Below are 16,394 nucleotides of genomic sequence, written 5' to 3'. Positions count from 1 at the left end.
CAGGATTTTATGAGTGCTTCAGTTTGAGAGTCCATCCCTGGCCACCAATACAGATCCTGTAGTCGTTGTTTGGTTCGGACAATTCCTTGATGAGTATCGTGTGCCAGGTGTATGAGTTTTGACTGTAATTCTTCTGGCACAAGGAGCCAGTGTGTACCTTGTAGAACACAGCCATCAAGCAAAGAAAGTTCATCCCCAGTTCTTAAATTAGGCAGCAAAACTGAGTCAAGGTTTTTAGGGTGACTGGGCCATCTCTTTGTCAGAAATTCCTGTAGTTTTTGTTAATTGGACACGCTGAACAAGCAGCTTGAAATTGTTCTCTTGTAACTGCAGTGAGAGTGCTTGTAATAAGTGCAACCACTACATCCTCATCATCCGGTGGACCATCTGGTGAAGGCAAAGGCAGGAGAGAAAGGCAATCAGCCACCATATTTTGGTTTCCAGGCTTATATTCCAGTTCATAATTGAAAGAGAGTAGTCTTGCAGACCATTGAGCAATACGGTATCCTACTCTTTCCAGTCCTTTCGTGGTGAGCAACGTCGTCAAAGGGCTGTGGTCTGTGCGCAACTTGAACGTGCGGCCCCACAGGTAAGTTCTCCATTTTTCAGTAGCCCAGACGACAAGCAAGTGCTTCTTTTTTGACTGTAGAATATTTTCTCTCGGCATTACTTAGTGTCCTTGAAGCAAATGCAACAGTCCTCTCTGTGTTGTCCTCATGCAGTTGTGTGAGAACAGCCCAAGTCCATAACCAGAAGCATCAGTAGTTACAATTGTGGGCAATGCAGGACTGAATAGTGCAAGTACTGGACTAAGTACAATCAAGTCTTTCACTGTTTCAAAACTAGCTTGTGCATCCGTTGTCCACACTAAGGTTGAACTTCTCCGTAGTAATTCTTGTAAAGGTTCAATGACAGAAGCATAACTGGGAATCAATTTTACATACCAGGAGGTAAGACGCAAGAAAGAACATAAGGTTTGCAAATCTGTTGGAGGAGGAGCATTTAAAATTGCCAGGATATGATCTGGATCAGGTTTTAGTCCAGCCTGTGAAATTGTATGCCCCAGAAAGCAGAGTTCAGTTTGTCTAAATTTGCATTTGGACCTATTGAGCTGGAGGCTTGCTGTGCTGATGCAGTTTAGTACAGACTGCAGATTATTGTCATGCTCCTCAGAAGTATTTCCAAACACGATATCATCATCCAGATAGCACTGAACTCCATGTTGATTCTTCAGAATCAGTGACATTTTTTGAAAGGCACTTGGGGCAGTTGCAGGACCGTATGGAACACATTTAAAACGAAATAGTCCCTCGTGTAATAAATGCTGTGAGGTCTCTGCTATTTTCATGCAACATAACCTTGTGGTATGCGCTCTGCAAATCAAGAGTAGAAAACATCTTTGCTCCACGGAGTTCTGCAAATACTTCTTCTATGTGAGGAAGAGGATGGCTGTCAATCACAATAGCTTTACTTGGCTCCCTTAAGTTCACACAAAGGCGAATGCCTCCACCCTTCTTCTGCATCACTACTATAGGTGAAACCCATTCCGAGGAGTCAATGTCCTTTTGAACAAGTTTTCTAAGTTCCTCTGAATCAGCTTCCCTGACTGAAAATGGTAAGCGCCGTAACTTCTGTCGTACAGGCATCACATTATTCCGCATTTTAACTTTATGCGGAAACCCATAAGTACAGCTGAGTTTCTCCTCAACCTGGTGTTGGGTCCCAGCTGAAACTGGTGTGTGTACCGCAAGAGTGCTTTGCTGAGGAAGATCAATTCGTCCATTAACTACCCTGAGATTTACAGCAGCCAATAAATCTCTGCCAAGGATAGGAGTGCCTTTGTGGACAATGTAGAAATCTGCAGTTACACAGCCATCACCAAAAGTAACTATTGCTGGCAGGCAGCCATGTACTGGAATATAGTTTTTCAAATAGCATACCAACTGAAGTTTGGGTTCAGTAAGAGGCACATCTTTAAAGTAATGCAAATAGATGGAATCAGGTAGTATAGATACTGCTGAGCCAGTGTCCAACATTAGCTGAATAGAGTGTGATTTGCCTGAGGGTATGGCGGAAACGTTTATAGTGCACTTTATTTGTTCTGGAATATGTGCAGTAGTGATTTTATCCACGCTCAGCACAGTAACATCTGGTATTGTAACTGCATGCACCTGTTATCTGAACTGGCTGCTGCGACATACTTTAGCAAAATGCCCAATCTTTTTGCAATGATTGCACTGAGCTACTTTTGCCGGACATTCTGTGTAGCTTGCAAGGTATTGTGGGGATCCACAGCGAAAGCATGCTTTTACTGTATTTTGAATTTGCTGATTTGGTGGTTTTTCATTAGTTTTCCTCTTGCAATTGTGTGTCTGCAGTGGTAGTGAACTTTTCTGCAAAGGAGTCACAGCCTGGACTGTGCCTCCTGTATCCATGCTCATTATTTTGGCTTCAGCTGTAGCTGACTCAATCTGAGTAGCAATGGTTATTGCTTTTTCTAGTGTAAGTTGTGGTTCTAAAAGTAAGCGTTCTCTTACACAAAGCATGCTTGTTTTCTCAATGAGCTGGTCTCAAATCATCTCATCTACCATATTCCCAAAGTCACAAATTACAATCAGACTCCTCAGGGAAGCAAAATACTGCATTATAGTTTCCTCAGGTTTCTGCTCACACTGGCGAAATCTGTAGCGATTAGCTACTACATTGACTTTTGGAACAAAAAAATTCTTTAATGCAGTGAGTGCAGTCTCATATTTATCATCTGCAAGGGAAAAAAGTGTAAAATATACACTGCCCTTCTGCTCCAAGGCAGTGGATTAGCAGAGCATGCTTTCTTACTTCAGAAATCTCTGTGGCACTGAGACTTATTTGTTTGCAATCAAACATATGGATCCAGGTAGTAAAAGTAACTGGAGGCTCACCTGAGCTTTGCAGAAAGGGTGCAGGTGGGTTCAGAGGCAGAAGATCCATCCTCGTCACCAAAATGTTGTATCAACCAGGCAAGGTACTAACAAGCTTCAACAGGACTTATTTTTAAAGTGGAAATCTCTTTACCAAGCTGCTGCTGCACCCTCTGTAGCTTTCTCCCAGCCTCTCAACTCTTCCCCCTCCTTCCTGTTTCCTGTCCTTTCAGACTCCCAACAGCCAGTGCTCCCAATTCTAATAATTACAAGCAATGTCTAAACACCACACAAATCTACAGAAATTAACTCAGAAGGCAGTGAGAGAAGAGCGTACACAGCCATTAAGCCTCCTCCTCCAAAACAAAGAGACTAGATGCACAACCATTAAGCTGATTGGAGAGTTTACCTTCTGCCAATTTAACATAAATTCATTAAAAAATTATGTTTAATGGCTATGTGTTTATTTAATTTTGTTTTTCTCTTCTTTTGTAAGAGAGCAGAACCACAAGTCAGAGGTCAAGAGCCAAGTCAGGACACTAGGAAGTCAAGCCAGGGGAGCAGGAAGCACAAGGCACACAGTACAGAGCAGGATGGATCGCAGTTCTTCGGACAGCTTCCGGTTCCTGTCTTAAGTAGGGCCAGCAGGCCAATCGGCTGCTTTGGGACTCCACCAATAATACCTCAGAGGCGGAGCTTCAAATTGGGGCTGGGCTTCATGGGAACTGGTCAGCAGTTGTCAGCAGACTGCCAAGTGGAGAGTTGAATTGTGGCTGCTTCTGTGGACCTGGGTTCAAGACTCATGGGTTGTGACACGCTAGCTGCGCCTCCCTCCACTTCGTGGTCTCTCTGTGTGCCCTGACGTATCAAGCCTCCTAACCGGGGATGGAATTATGCAATTCTCCTATTCTTAGACTTAACCCTGGGCTACAGTACCCTGTGTATCCACCATTCTTACCCTGCAGGTCTGACTGAGCTCAGGCACTTGTGGTTCTTCCCTTAGGGAGTCTGAGACCCCTGGAATACAGCAATCAGACAGCCTTCTTAAAACCAAAGTATTGTTTACATGTCCAGTAGGAACAAGGCTTTCAGATTAAATGTATTTTTAAATAAAATAATCTACAAGCATATCTATTTTACCTAAAGTCTTACTATCCTCTGATGGTAACCTAGGCAAGCCTAATATCTTCAGACACTACCTGCTCAACCCTGTGTCTCTGTGTTCCCCCAAACAACTACTGTCTTCTTTTCTTGAGAGGGTATCTCATTTTAAATTCTGGTTACCATTTTGTTCTTTTCATTAGCCATCAAAGCTAATAGTTTTGGCAATGTACCTTAACAATTCAAGTGTTTGTTGAGAGGTGGCTCTCTTGAGCCCCTCTTTTCTGCCTATTTTTTGGGACAGTCCCATACTGAGTTAAACCAATATATTCATACAGCAAACATCCAAATAACCAGACCAACATTCAGTATTCATAAGTAACCCCAAATCCATCACACCTAATGTGGCAGTTGGGCTCTTGGGAATAATGGTAGGGGAATGCATTCAATATCTGCTCTGATTTGAAATATGTTTTGTTTAACCAGTGCTTCCAAACTCACCTTTGGTGAGTTTATATAACAGCCATGTGTCGATTGTTCCAAAGCAGCAATTGTTTTCATTGGCTGCTTGTTGTACCTGAAAACAAAAACAAAAAACCAAAAAAAAAAAAAAAAAAAAAAAAAAAAGTGTGTTCAGTGTGGATGTGAAGAAAGGAATACATTTTCTCTCTCTCTCTCACCCTTCCCTGTTTCCAAATATTTAATTGGGGGATAATAATATGCATGTCCCCAGAAAACAACTGACAATATTTCCTCTGGGAAAGGGCTGTTAAATCACAGGAAGCTCTAGTGCCAGGCGCTTCACAGTACCATTTCTCTTCTGAAGCACAGCAGACCAACCCCTATCCCCCAGCTGCCTGGTCTACACTACAAAGTTAGGTTAACATAAGCTGCCTTGCATCAGCCTACTTGTGCATGCGTCTACACTTAAATTTGTCTCCCAGCAACATAAGTATCCTGTTAAAGTAATGTAGTATCACTACCTCCCCGAGTGGCATTGAGCCATGGTTGATGTACGAAGGACGATGCAATGCTAGTGTAGATACTGTGTTATTTACATCGACCCTAACAGTCTTCCCAGCAGCTGTTCCACAATGCCTGACACTGGCTGCTCTGGTCACAACTGGCCCGGGGGTCAGAGAGACCAGAAGGCTTCCTTGCTTTTTAAAGCCCTGAGTATTTTTGAAATGTCTTTTCCCGATTGTCCAGCTTGACATACATACCTAGCAGCTCCCCATTGTTGTGTGCAACTTGCCAACTGACCATGCCAGTTACATGCTCTAGATACACTCCAGCTTGGAGTAGACAGGAGATATTGCATCCCTTAGGCCTGTGGGGAGAATAAGCTGTACAAGAACAGCTATGGACCAGCTATATAAACGTGAACATCTACAAATAGACTGCATGGGGGATGCTGAAGGAGTATGACAGGGACCAACAGCAATGCCGAGTGAAAGCACAGGAACTGCCTCAGGCATACCAGAAGCCCAAGGAGGCCAACAATCAATACAGTTCAGAGCTGCAGACCTGCCGCTTTTACAAAGAGCTGCATGCCATACTTGGCAGAGACGCCTCTACCACCTAGCAGACCACCATGGATATCTCTAAGGAGCCCAGATCACAAGCCCCTACCATGAACAGCGAGGATGAAGAGGTGGTAGAGGAGGAAAAAAGAGGAGGATGGAGGACATGCGACTGGGAGGCAGGGTGCTGGGGGACTTTAGTTATGCTGCAAGCTGTTTGAGACTTCACCACAGTCTAGTCAGGCCCAGCAGTCAAGCCCGATGCACGGGAAGGATCCCTGGGTAACTGTGTAAATATATTCCCCTTATAGTGATGACACCCCCAACTTAACAGGACATAGCTAGCTATTAGCTTTTCATTCATTTACTCATACAAGAAGAGGTAGCAGTACAAAAAAAAAAAAAAAAAGAGGTAGTATTGTTATTTGCTTTTCATTCTGCTATAGAGTTAAGCCATGTGGAGCAGTCTTTTTATGTACATCAGGGATATCCCTTGAATCCTCCTAAGAGATCTTGATGAAATTTTCACGGAGGTAATCCTCTGCAATCCTCTGCCAAAGGTTTCTAGGGATGGCAGCCTTACTTCTTCCTTGCAATAGGATGTGTTCCCATGCCAGTCAGTGATAACTTCAGCAAGCACCATTGTAGTACACTGGGTGACAGCATATGGGCCCCTCATGGCTTCAGAACATCAGCTGTGCTCTCTCTGCCTTTGTCACTCTCAGGACCGGAGTGAAATATCAGCTAAAATCACCACCGCTTGTGGAAAATGGTGTCAGTATTCCGTGTCATTGCACTATACTCGTAGTTTCATGCAACTGAGCAACTCCCTCCTCATTTTCCTCACCCCATGTGAGCCATACTCACCATGGCTGGAGCTGAGAGTGGGGCCATGCACAAGCACTTGGAAGTAGAAGACAATAAGCATGCCTTGTTTAAAACTGTAGGGGAGCAAGGGAAGGGAGTTCTGAATCTTCACTTCTGGTTTCTGTTGTGACTATTGTGACCATTGTGACAGTGTCAGGCCAGATGGCTATAGGAGAGTGATAGAAGGCAGATATATTAGCCCCAGGTTAAGCAGGTCCCTTTTCCCTGGGTAAGGTAACAGGGAAGGTTCCAAAACAATCAGGAACTTTCTGGAAACAATTAAGGGAGACAGGCTGATTAGAACACCTGCAGCCAATCAAGAAGCTGCCAGAATCAATTAAGACAGGCAGGCTAATCAGGGCACTTGGGTTTAAAAAAGGAGCTCATTTCAGTTTGTGGCGTGCGTGCGAGGAGCTGGGAGCAAGAAGCGCAAGAGGCTGAGAGTGAGGTGGTGTACTACTGGAAGACTGAGAAGTACAAGCATTATCAGACATCAGGAGGAAGGTCCTGTGATGAGAATAAAGAAGGTGTTGGGAGGAGGCCATGGAGAAGTAGCCCAGGGAGTTGTAGCTGTCACGCAGCTGTTACAGGAGCCACTGTAGACAGCTGTAACCCACAGGGCCCTGGGCTGGAACCCGGAGTAGAGGGCGGGCCCGGGTTCCCCCCATCCCTCCATTCCCCCAACTCCCTACTTGATACAGGAGGAGTTGAACTGGACTGTGGGTTTCACCAGAGGGGAAGGTCTCTGGCCTGTTCCCCAATCCACTAGGTGGATCAGCAGAGACTGCAGGGATTGTTCTTCCTCCTTTCCCCATGCTGGCCAGTGATGAGGCTAACTGAGTGAATGGCAGATTTGAGCCATGAAAGTGGCCAAACTGAGGGCTGCCGTGAACCTCTGAGGCGAGCAAATCTGTCAATAAGCACAGGACCCACCAAGGCAGAGGAGGAACTTTGTCACACTATACTGACTATACCTCGGTGTTTTATCTGCAGCTCCTGCCATTTCAGCTTTGAGTAGTTCCCCCTCCACACTCACAGAATGCCTGAGCCAGATAAGGAGGAGGAATAAGAGCACTAGGGATGACATGTTCAATGAGCTCCTGCAAGCTAATGCTGCATCAGACCATGAGCATCACCTGGAGGGTGAACACTGCAGATAGCCTGGAGAAGGGAAGAGCAGACAGGAAAAAGGTCCAGGATTCCCAGCAGAAAGAGGAGAGGGAGATGCACCAGGACGTAATGGGGCTTCTCTGGCAGCAAACAGAGATGTTGCAGACTCCTGGGAACATATAGGTTCAACAGTCCCAGGCTCACCTCTCTTTGCAGTCCATGGAGAACTCCATTACAGCACTTCACTACAACCACCCTCAGCATTCCACATGGCATGAGAGGCCACATCCCTACCCCTACCACTCCACTCAGGGGGAACATTAAGGACAACCACAGCTTCACATACCTGACCTGTGAAAACCACAGATGTTGTATATGTAGGTAAAATGGAAATGAATGCTTTTTCCCCTTGTTAAGTTCTGATCAAATACATTAAAAATATCTCAATAGCTTTTAAATTACACAGATTTTTCTTTGCACTGCTTTTGTTACTGATTATAATATTATTTAAAAAATAATTAATTATTAATTCACAACATATGCTGCAGAGTGCCTAGCGGTTTTGAAAGCACTCACTCACTTGGTACTGCAGACTGTGACACAACTCATAGGATCAGTAACAAACACAATGTAATAATCAAATGTACAGCAAGCACCACAAAATTAATAGGTACATTGATAGTGTTATATTCACAGATGTACACCAAGCACCACACAATTCCAAACAGGCCCCAAAGCAGCATAACCTGATAGAGCACAGTACACCACAACGCATTACTGTGGGTCACTGTTAAAATACTCTTTCAAAGCCTCCCTGAATTGTATAGCTCTATGCTGAGCTCATCTAATTGCCCTTGTGACTGGCCCGTCCTCCATCCTGGCAGCAACTTTTCCCTTCTGTTTCACAAATATGATGCAGGACACAATAGGCAGGTATAACCACTGAGATTTTTCTTCACAGAGATCCAACCTTGTGAGTAAACAACGCCAGCGTCCCTTCAGGTTTCAGAGTAGCAGCCGTGTTAGTCTGTATTTGCAAAAAGAAAAGGAGTACTTGTGGCACCTTAGAGACTAACCAATTTATTTGAGCATAAGCTTTCGTGAGCTAGAGCTCACTTCATCGGATTCCGATGAAGTGAGCTGTAGCTCACGAAAAATCCGATGAAGTGAGCTGTAGCTCACGAAAAATCCGATGAAGTGAGCTGTAGCTCACGAAAAATCCGATGAAGTGAGCTGTAGCTCACGAAAGCTTATGCTCAAATAAATTGGTTAGTCTCTAAGGTGCCACAAGTACTCCTTTTCTTTTAGCATCCCTTCAGTGTACCAAAAGTGCATTCAACTGTCATTCTGCATCTGCTGATCTGTAGTTGAATCTTTCCTTGGTGCTGCCAAGGTGGTCAGTGTATGACTTCATGAGCCAAGGGAGCAAGGAGTAGCTCAATCCCAAAGGATCCCAACTGGCATTTCAACATTCCTAATGGTAATCCACTAGTTGGGAAAGAAAGTCCCTGCTTGTAGCTTTCTGAACAGTCCTGTGTTCTTAAAAATACAAACATCATGCACCTTCCCTGACCAGCCAACACTAATGTTAGTGAAGCATCTCTGGCGATCCACCAGTATTTGCATAACTATAGGAATGTAGCCCTTTCTGTTGATGTACTCTGTGGCAAGGTGGTCTGGTGACAAAATTGGGATACGACTGCCATCCATTGCTTCATTGCAGTTCAGGAACCCCACTACTGCAATCCATCCACTATGTCCTGCACATTGCGTAGGGTCACAGTCCTGTGTAGCAGGAGACGAGTAATAACCCTTGTCAAGGTTCCTCCCCCACTCTGAACTCTAGGATACAGATGCGGGGACCTGCATGAAAACCTCCTAAGCTTACTTTTACCAGCTTAGGTTAAAACTTCCCCAAGGTACAAATTAATTTTATCCTTTGTCCTTGGAATATCCACTGCCACCACCAAACTCTAACTCGGTTTACTGGGAAACGTAGTTTGGACACGTCTTTCCCCCCAAAATCCTCCCAACCCTTGCACCCCACTTCCTGGGAAAGGTTTGGTAAAAATCCTCACCAATTTGCATAGGTGACCACAGACCCAAACCCTTGGATCTGAGAACAATGAAAAAGCATTCAGTTTTCTTACAAGAAGACTTTTAATAGAAATAGAAGTAAATAGAAGTAAAGGAATCACCTCTGTAAAATCAGGATGGTAGATACCTTACAGGGTAATTAGATTCAAAACATAGAGAATCCCTCTATGCAAAACCTTAAGTTACCAAAAAGACACACAGACAGAAATAGTCATTCTATTCAGCACAGTTCTTTTCTCAGCCATTTAAAGAAAACATAATCAAACACATACCTAGCTAGATTACTTACTAAAAGTTCTAAGACTCCATTCCTGTTCTATCCCCGGCAAAAGCAGCATACCGACAAACACAGACCCTTTGTTTCTCTCCCTCCTCCTAGCTTTTGAAAGTATCTTGTCTCCTCATTGGTCATTTTGGTCAGGTGCCAGCGAGGTTACCTTTAGCTTCTTAACCCTTTACAGGTGAGAGGATTTTTCCTCTGGCCAGGAGGGATTTTAAAGGGGTTTACCCTTCCCTTTATATTTATGACAAGTCTGCACGCTTGCATGACGACACCCCCACACAGTGATTTCCCAACTCCAAAATGATTGCCCGCTCATTGGTAGCAATCCAGCATTGCAACTTTCCACAACACGATTGCCACTGTCAGTGCAGCTCTCATTTTGGTGTACCTGTGCTGGAGAGCTGAGGCAAGCTTGGAGCACAGATCCAGGAATGTGGCCTTGAGCATCCGAAAGTTCTGCAGTCACTGCTCACCATCCCAAGTCTGCATTAAGATGTGATCCCACCAATGAGTGCTCATTTTTCAGGCCCAGAAATGGTGCTCCACCATCTGCAGCTGAACTACAAACCCCACCGGTAACCTTGAATTGATTCTCACTACGTCACACAGCAATCTGTCCACACTGATTCGATTTTTCTTAAGGCTCTGCAAATAGAGGATCGTGCATCCTGTGTTTGCAACACTTACGACAATAGCCCAGAGCTGTGCAAGCTCCATGCTTCAGGTCAGAAATGACAGACAGCAAGGAGGGCCATGCAGTTTTGTGGGAGTTTTTAAAAAGGCGTGAATATTATGGGATATAGATGACATTAGGGGATGGAGATAGCTGCACACTGAGAAGTTGACCCCTTGCTCCCAGTCACTCCTGAGCAACTTGATTCTTCCTCACCATGCATTGCCAAACCTTCCCAAAACACAGCGCTGGACAGTGGCAGGTTGCACAAGGAGATACCTACCCATGGTGCACCCACTGTGCATCAATACAAACTCTCCTGATGAGTACACACAGCACCAACACAAGGAGCCAACTATGCACGTGCACAAGCAATATGCTAACTGTGGCGGCTTTATGTTGATGTAATTTGCATCGACCAAACTTTGTAGCGTAGATATGGCCTGTCCCTAAACTGCAGTTTTTGCTCCTGTGCACATACAGTTTTGCAAGTCTTGTTGCTGCCAATGGGAGATTAGTTGCTCAGCCTTCTTTAGCAGCGGCACATAAGAGCCCTAATAGTGTAAACCCGGAGACTTTGAGATCACTATTAGTGGAGTTCAGAAATGAAGGCAGTGGAAGAGGAGATATGAAGAAGTGGTAAAAAAAAAAGTCTTTTGTAGATATGAAAACAACAATGCTAAAAGAAAAATAAGAATACCTAAAAATATGACCTTGCCAAAGGAAAGCAAATAGGGCTGTCAATTTTTGCTTCCTTATGTTATATAAAGAAAGCCTGAAAATTATTATTTCCCTTCTTCCTTCTTTAAAACTTAGAAATTCAGATTTTACTTATCCTATTTTTCTTGAAAGACTCAAAGGATAACCAGAGAACTTGCAGAATGAGGAGACAGATTGACTTATTGAAAAGGGAAATGATTTTTTTGGGCAGAGCTTTGGTTTTTGTTTTTTGCTTTTTAAAATTCCAGTAACTAGGGAATTCTTGAGAGAGAACAGGACTTTAACTGAAGACTCAGCACCCCCATCTCTTTTAATTTTAGGTTAAAAAAAGCTGATAAGTCCATATCTGAAAGAGCCAACAAGTCCACCAACAAATCCAGGGAAGACCATATTTGACATTCCTGATATTTCTATGTTAGAACAAACAGGGTAATAGATTAAAAATAACTTTTAAAGTCTTCCTTATTTGTTGTAAAACAAACAAACAAGCAAACAGAGGATAACCCTCCCCATTTCTCTTTTTTAAAAAAAATCTGAAAGTAAACACACAGATAAATTAAGTAAAGGGAAAGGAAAGGAAAAAGCCAAGTCAATGAACAAAAACAGGAGACACAGTGAGTTCATTGTTCTTTAGAAGGTTTGGTGCTAGCATAATATAATACACAGAAATGTTTAATTTTACATATCTGGAACTGACACTATACACCAGGGGTAGGCAACCTATGGCACGCATGCCAAAGGCGGCATGAGAGCTGATTTTCAGTGGCACTCACACTGCCCGGGTCCTGGCCACTGGTCCGGGGGGCTCTGCATTTTAATTTAATTTTAAATGAAGCTTCTTAAACATTTTAAAAACCTTATTTACTTTACATACAACAATAGCTTAGTTATATATTAAAGACTTATAGAAAGAGACCTTCTAAAAATGTTAAAATGTATTACTGGCATGCAAAACCTTAAATCAGAGTGAATAAATGAAGGCTCGGCATACCACTTCTGAAAGGTTGCCGACCCCTGCTATAGGTCTTTAAATCAAGCCTTTAAAATTACATAAACTCTGAGTAAGTGGAGATCCCTGTTTTTTGACCATTATGTTACTGATTTCTGGAACTGTTGGGATAAGGTGGACTGGAAATGTAACATTGTCAAAGATAAAATAAAAATATGCCACATTGTTACACAATAAAGTTCAATTCACTTTAAAACAAATTACAATAAAAATTATGTTGTATAATGTTAAGATTAATAAATAAAAGAAATGCAAAACTAACAATATGATTATGCTTTGTAGGTCAGACTACTCATGTGAGTAATTTCACACAGGAACACATGTTTGCAGGAGCAGGGGAAGTTTGTAAAAAGATAAAATAGATCATTAGCCTCTCTTTCCATTCCCTTTGAGGGAAGGAAAAAAAAGAAAGCAAAAACCGAGCAGGTAACCATCAAGAAAAGTCACTATTCATTGCTATTATGTACCAAGAATATTACTTTTCCCCCCCAACAACTTTCTTACCTCAGTTATGTTTTGTAAAATCCAGGACAGCCTCAAAGAGACATGTTGTGTTGTGAAAGTCAATGAACTAGCAGTCAAATATCGATCGCTCCGAGTCAAAAAGTGAAGAATTGTAGAGATAACGTGGATTGCCTATTCCAAAAGAACAGAAGTTCTTAGTTGCCTTAGTTGTATTTTACACATATGTATCAAAACACAGAGGTTAAATGAATTGCTCAGTGTCAGAAAGGAAATCTCTGACAAACCAAGGAATTTTACATCTTATTATGAAGGTACCAGTAGTAGCTTTACAGGTAAGGTTGACTTCAATTTTTCCACGTAAAGTAGAGACCAATCTTCTTTGTTTTTAAGAACACACATGCTCCAAATTTACAACACATAATTGGAATAAAAAATGAATATTCTAAGTATAAAAATCTCAAAAACCATACCGACAAAATTAAATTCAGAATCAAAAAAATCATTTGCTAGCAATGTTAACATGTGACATATTAATATAACAAGGAGATTCAAAGTTATACATATTTATTAGCTGTCAGGGTTCCCTCCCCACTCTGAACGCTAGGGTACAGACGTAGGGACCTGCATGAAAGACCCCCTAATGGGTTTTATTTCTACCAGCTTAGGCTAAAAACTCCCCCTTAGCACAGGGAAAATTCACAAGCAAAACAAAAGAAACTAATCCGCCTTGCCTGGCTTACCTATACTGGTTACAATATTGGAGACTTGGATTAGGATGGGTTGGAGAAGATGGATTTCTGTCTGGCCCCTCTCAGTCCCAAGAGAGAACACACACACACACACACACACACACACACACACAGACAGCACAAAAAAAATCCCCCTCCCCCGCAAAGATTTGAAAGTATCTTCTTTCCCCATTGGTCCTGTTGGTCAGGTGCTAACCTGGTTATCGGAGCTTCTTAACCCCTTACAGGTATGGAGGAATTCTAGCCTACCCTTAGCTGTATGTTTATGACATGCCCCCCAAATCATATACAGTGCTGGACAGCCTGCTCCACACTGGCTGTGATTTCTTCCTGGAGTTCTAGGAGAAAACAGAATTAATAAGACACATGCCCACCTAGATACGCTATTGATTATACTAAAACTAACAGTGCTTTCCACACTTTAAGGACGATTTTAACCAGTTGATTCTGGGAAACCTTCACAGGAGAGTGCATCAGCCATTTTGTTAGAAGCTCCTGAAATGTGTTGTATTTCAAAATCAAAATCTTGGAGAGCTAAACTCCACCGAAGAAGTCTTTTGTTATTGTCCTTGACGGTATGAAGCCACTTCAGTGCAGCATGGTTGGTTTGCAGGTGAAAACGCCATCCCCAAACATATGGGCATAGCTTTTCCACAGTGTACACAATGGCGTAACATTCCTTTTCGCTGATTGACCAGTGGCTTTCCCTCTCAGACAGTTTTTTGCTGAGAAATACGACAGCTTGGAATTCTTGATCTGGTCCTTCCTGCATTAAAACTGCTCCCACACCATGCTCAGATGCATCCGTGGTTACTAGGAAAGGTGTGTCAAAGTCTGGGGCCCTTAGCACAGGGTCTGACATGAGTGTTGCTTTAAGCTGGTTAAAGGCCTTCTGACACTCATCAATCCACTGACCTGCATTTGGCTTGTTCTTTCTGGTTAGGTCGGTCAGTAGGGCAGTGATTTGGTTGTAGTGCAGTACAAATTGCCTGTAATATCCGGCCAAGCCTAAGGAGGACTGGACCTGTTTCTTTGACTCTGGGACAGGCCACTTTTGGATAGCAGTCACTTTGGCCTGTAGGGGATTGATAGTTCTTTGACCCACCTGGAGTCCAAGGTAAGTCCCTCTGTTTAGGCCTATTTAGCACTTTTTAACCTTAACAGTTAGTCCTGCCTCCCTTATGTGCTCGAAGACTTTTTGTAGATGCTCCAGGTGTTCTGCCCATGAATCAGGAAAAATGGCTACATCATCAAGGTACGCGACTGCATAGTCTTCCAATCCTGCTAGGAGACCATCTACAAGTTTTTGGAAGGTGGCGGGTGCATTTCGCAGCCCAAAAGGGAGCACATTAAATTCATACAGCCCTTCCTTGCCGGATTCATCCAGCAGTACTTGCCAGTTCTCCTTGGTTAAGTCTAAGGTAGAGATGAACTGGGCACGTCCCAGTTTCTCCAATAGTTCATCTGTGCGTGGCATTGGATAGTTGTCTGGGAGAGTTACAGCATTTAGCTTAAGGTAGTCCACGCAAAAACATATCTCCCCATCTGGTTTGGGAACTAGAACCACTAGAGATGCCCATGCACTGTCAGAGGGGTGGATTACACGCATCTGTAGCATATCCTGGATCTCCCGTTCTATAGCAGTTTTTGCTTGAGGAGACACCCTGTAAGGTTGGGCTCTAGTTGGGTGAGCATTACCTATGTCAATGGAGTGGTGTGCCCATTCAGTTCATCGTGGGGTGGCTAAGAACATCGGTGTGAAGCTGGGGCACAACTCCTGGATCTGCTGTCGCCGTATACGTCCAAGGGTCATGGAGAGGTTCCCCTCTTCCACGCCACTGTCACTGTTTCCTTCATAGTAGACACCTTCAGGCCACTCAGCGTCATCTCCTCCCTGGGCTGTAAACTGACAAACCTTTAATTCTCTGGAATAAAAGGGCTTTAGAGAATGAATATGGTACACCGTAGGCTTTAGGTTTGAGGTGGAGGATGCTATAAGATAGTTAACAGCTCCCAGGCACTCTTGGACCGGGAAGGGCCCTTCCCACGATGCTTCCATCTTATGGGCCTGGAACGCCTTCAAGACCATGACCTGGTCCCCTACTTTGAAGGAATGCTCTCTGGCATGTTTATCATACCAGGTCTTTTGCTCTTCCTGAGCATCTTTAAGGTTTTCTCTAGCAAGGGCTAAAGAGGTTTGGAGGGTGTTCTGGAGGTTGTTCACAAAGTCCAGAATGTTAGTTCCTAGAGAAGGCGTAAACCCCTCCCATTGCTGCTTCACCAACTGTAATGGCCCCTTAACTTCATGGCCATACACAAGTTCAAATGGTGAAAACCCTGAACCGGGATGTGGTACAGCTCTGTAGGCAAAGAGCAACTGCTGTAACACTAGGTCCCAATCGCTGGAGTGCTCATTAACGAATTTACATATCATGGTCCCCAAAGTTCCATTAAACTTCTCCACCAGGCCATTAGTTTGATGGTGGTAAGGGGTAGCAACCAAGTGGTTCACCCCATGAGCTTCCTAAAGGCTTTTCATGGTCCCTGCCAGGAAATTAGTTCCCGAATTGGTAAGGATGTTGGAGGGCCAACCTACCCTGACAAAAATGTTGGTTAATGCCTGGCGCACACTTTTAGCCCTGGTGTTGCTTAGAGCTACTGCTTCCGACCATTGGGTGGCAAAATCCATGGAAGTCAATATGTACTGCTTCCCTCTGGGTGTCTTTTTCGGGAAAGGACCCAGAATATCCACAGCTACTCACTGAAATGGAACCTCAATTATGGGGAGTGGCTAGAGAGGGGCTTTGATCTAGTCTTGGGGTTTTCCCACCCTTTGGCACACCCCACAAGACCAGACATAGGTAGAAACATCTTTGCCCATTCCCTCCCAGTGGAAT

General features: G+C 43.6%; 1 protein-coding gene across 2 annotated transcripts in view; it reads right to left on the bottom strand.

The window, feature by feature from the left end:
* Positions 1-16,394, bottom strand: part of TFDP2 (transcription factor Dp-2) — a 259,198-nt gene that overhangs the window by 219,745 nt on the left and 23,059 nt on the right. For both annotated transcript variants that reach the window (XM_007054994.4, XM_043522835.1), the window contains exons 5-6: positions 12,788-12,919; positions 4,503-4,578 (exon numbers count right to left, since the gene is read on the bottom strand). In XM_007054994.4, the coding sequence (XP_007055056.2) occupies positions 4,503-4,578; positions 12,788-12,919 (208 nt within the window). The remainder of the gene's footprint in view (positions 1-4,502; positions 4,579-12,787; positions 12,920-16,394) is intronic.

This window comes from Chelonia mydas, chromosome 9 (assembly GCF_015237465.2).
Source record: "Chelonia mydas isolate rCheMyd1 chromosome 9, rCheMyd1.pri.v2, whole genome shotgun sequence".
Taxonomy (NCBI): domain Eukaryota; kingdom Metazoa; phylum Chordata; order Testudines; family Cheloniidae; genus Chelonia; species Chelonia mydas.
This window is presented reverse-complemented; position numbering and strand designations above follow the sequence as displayed.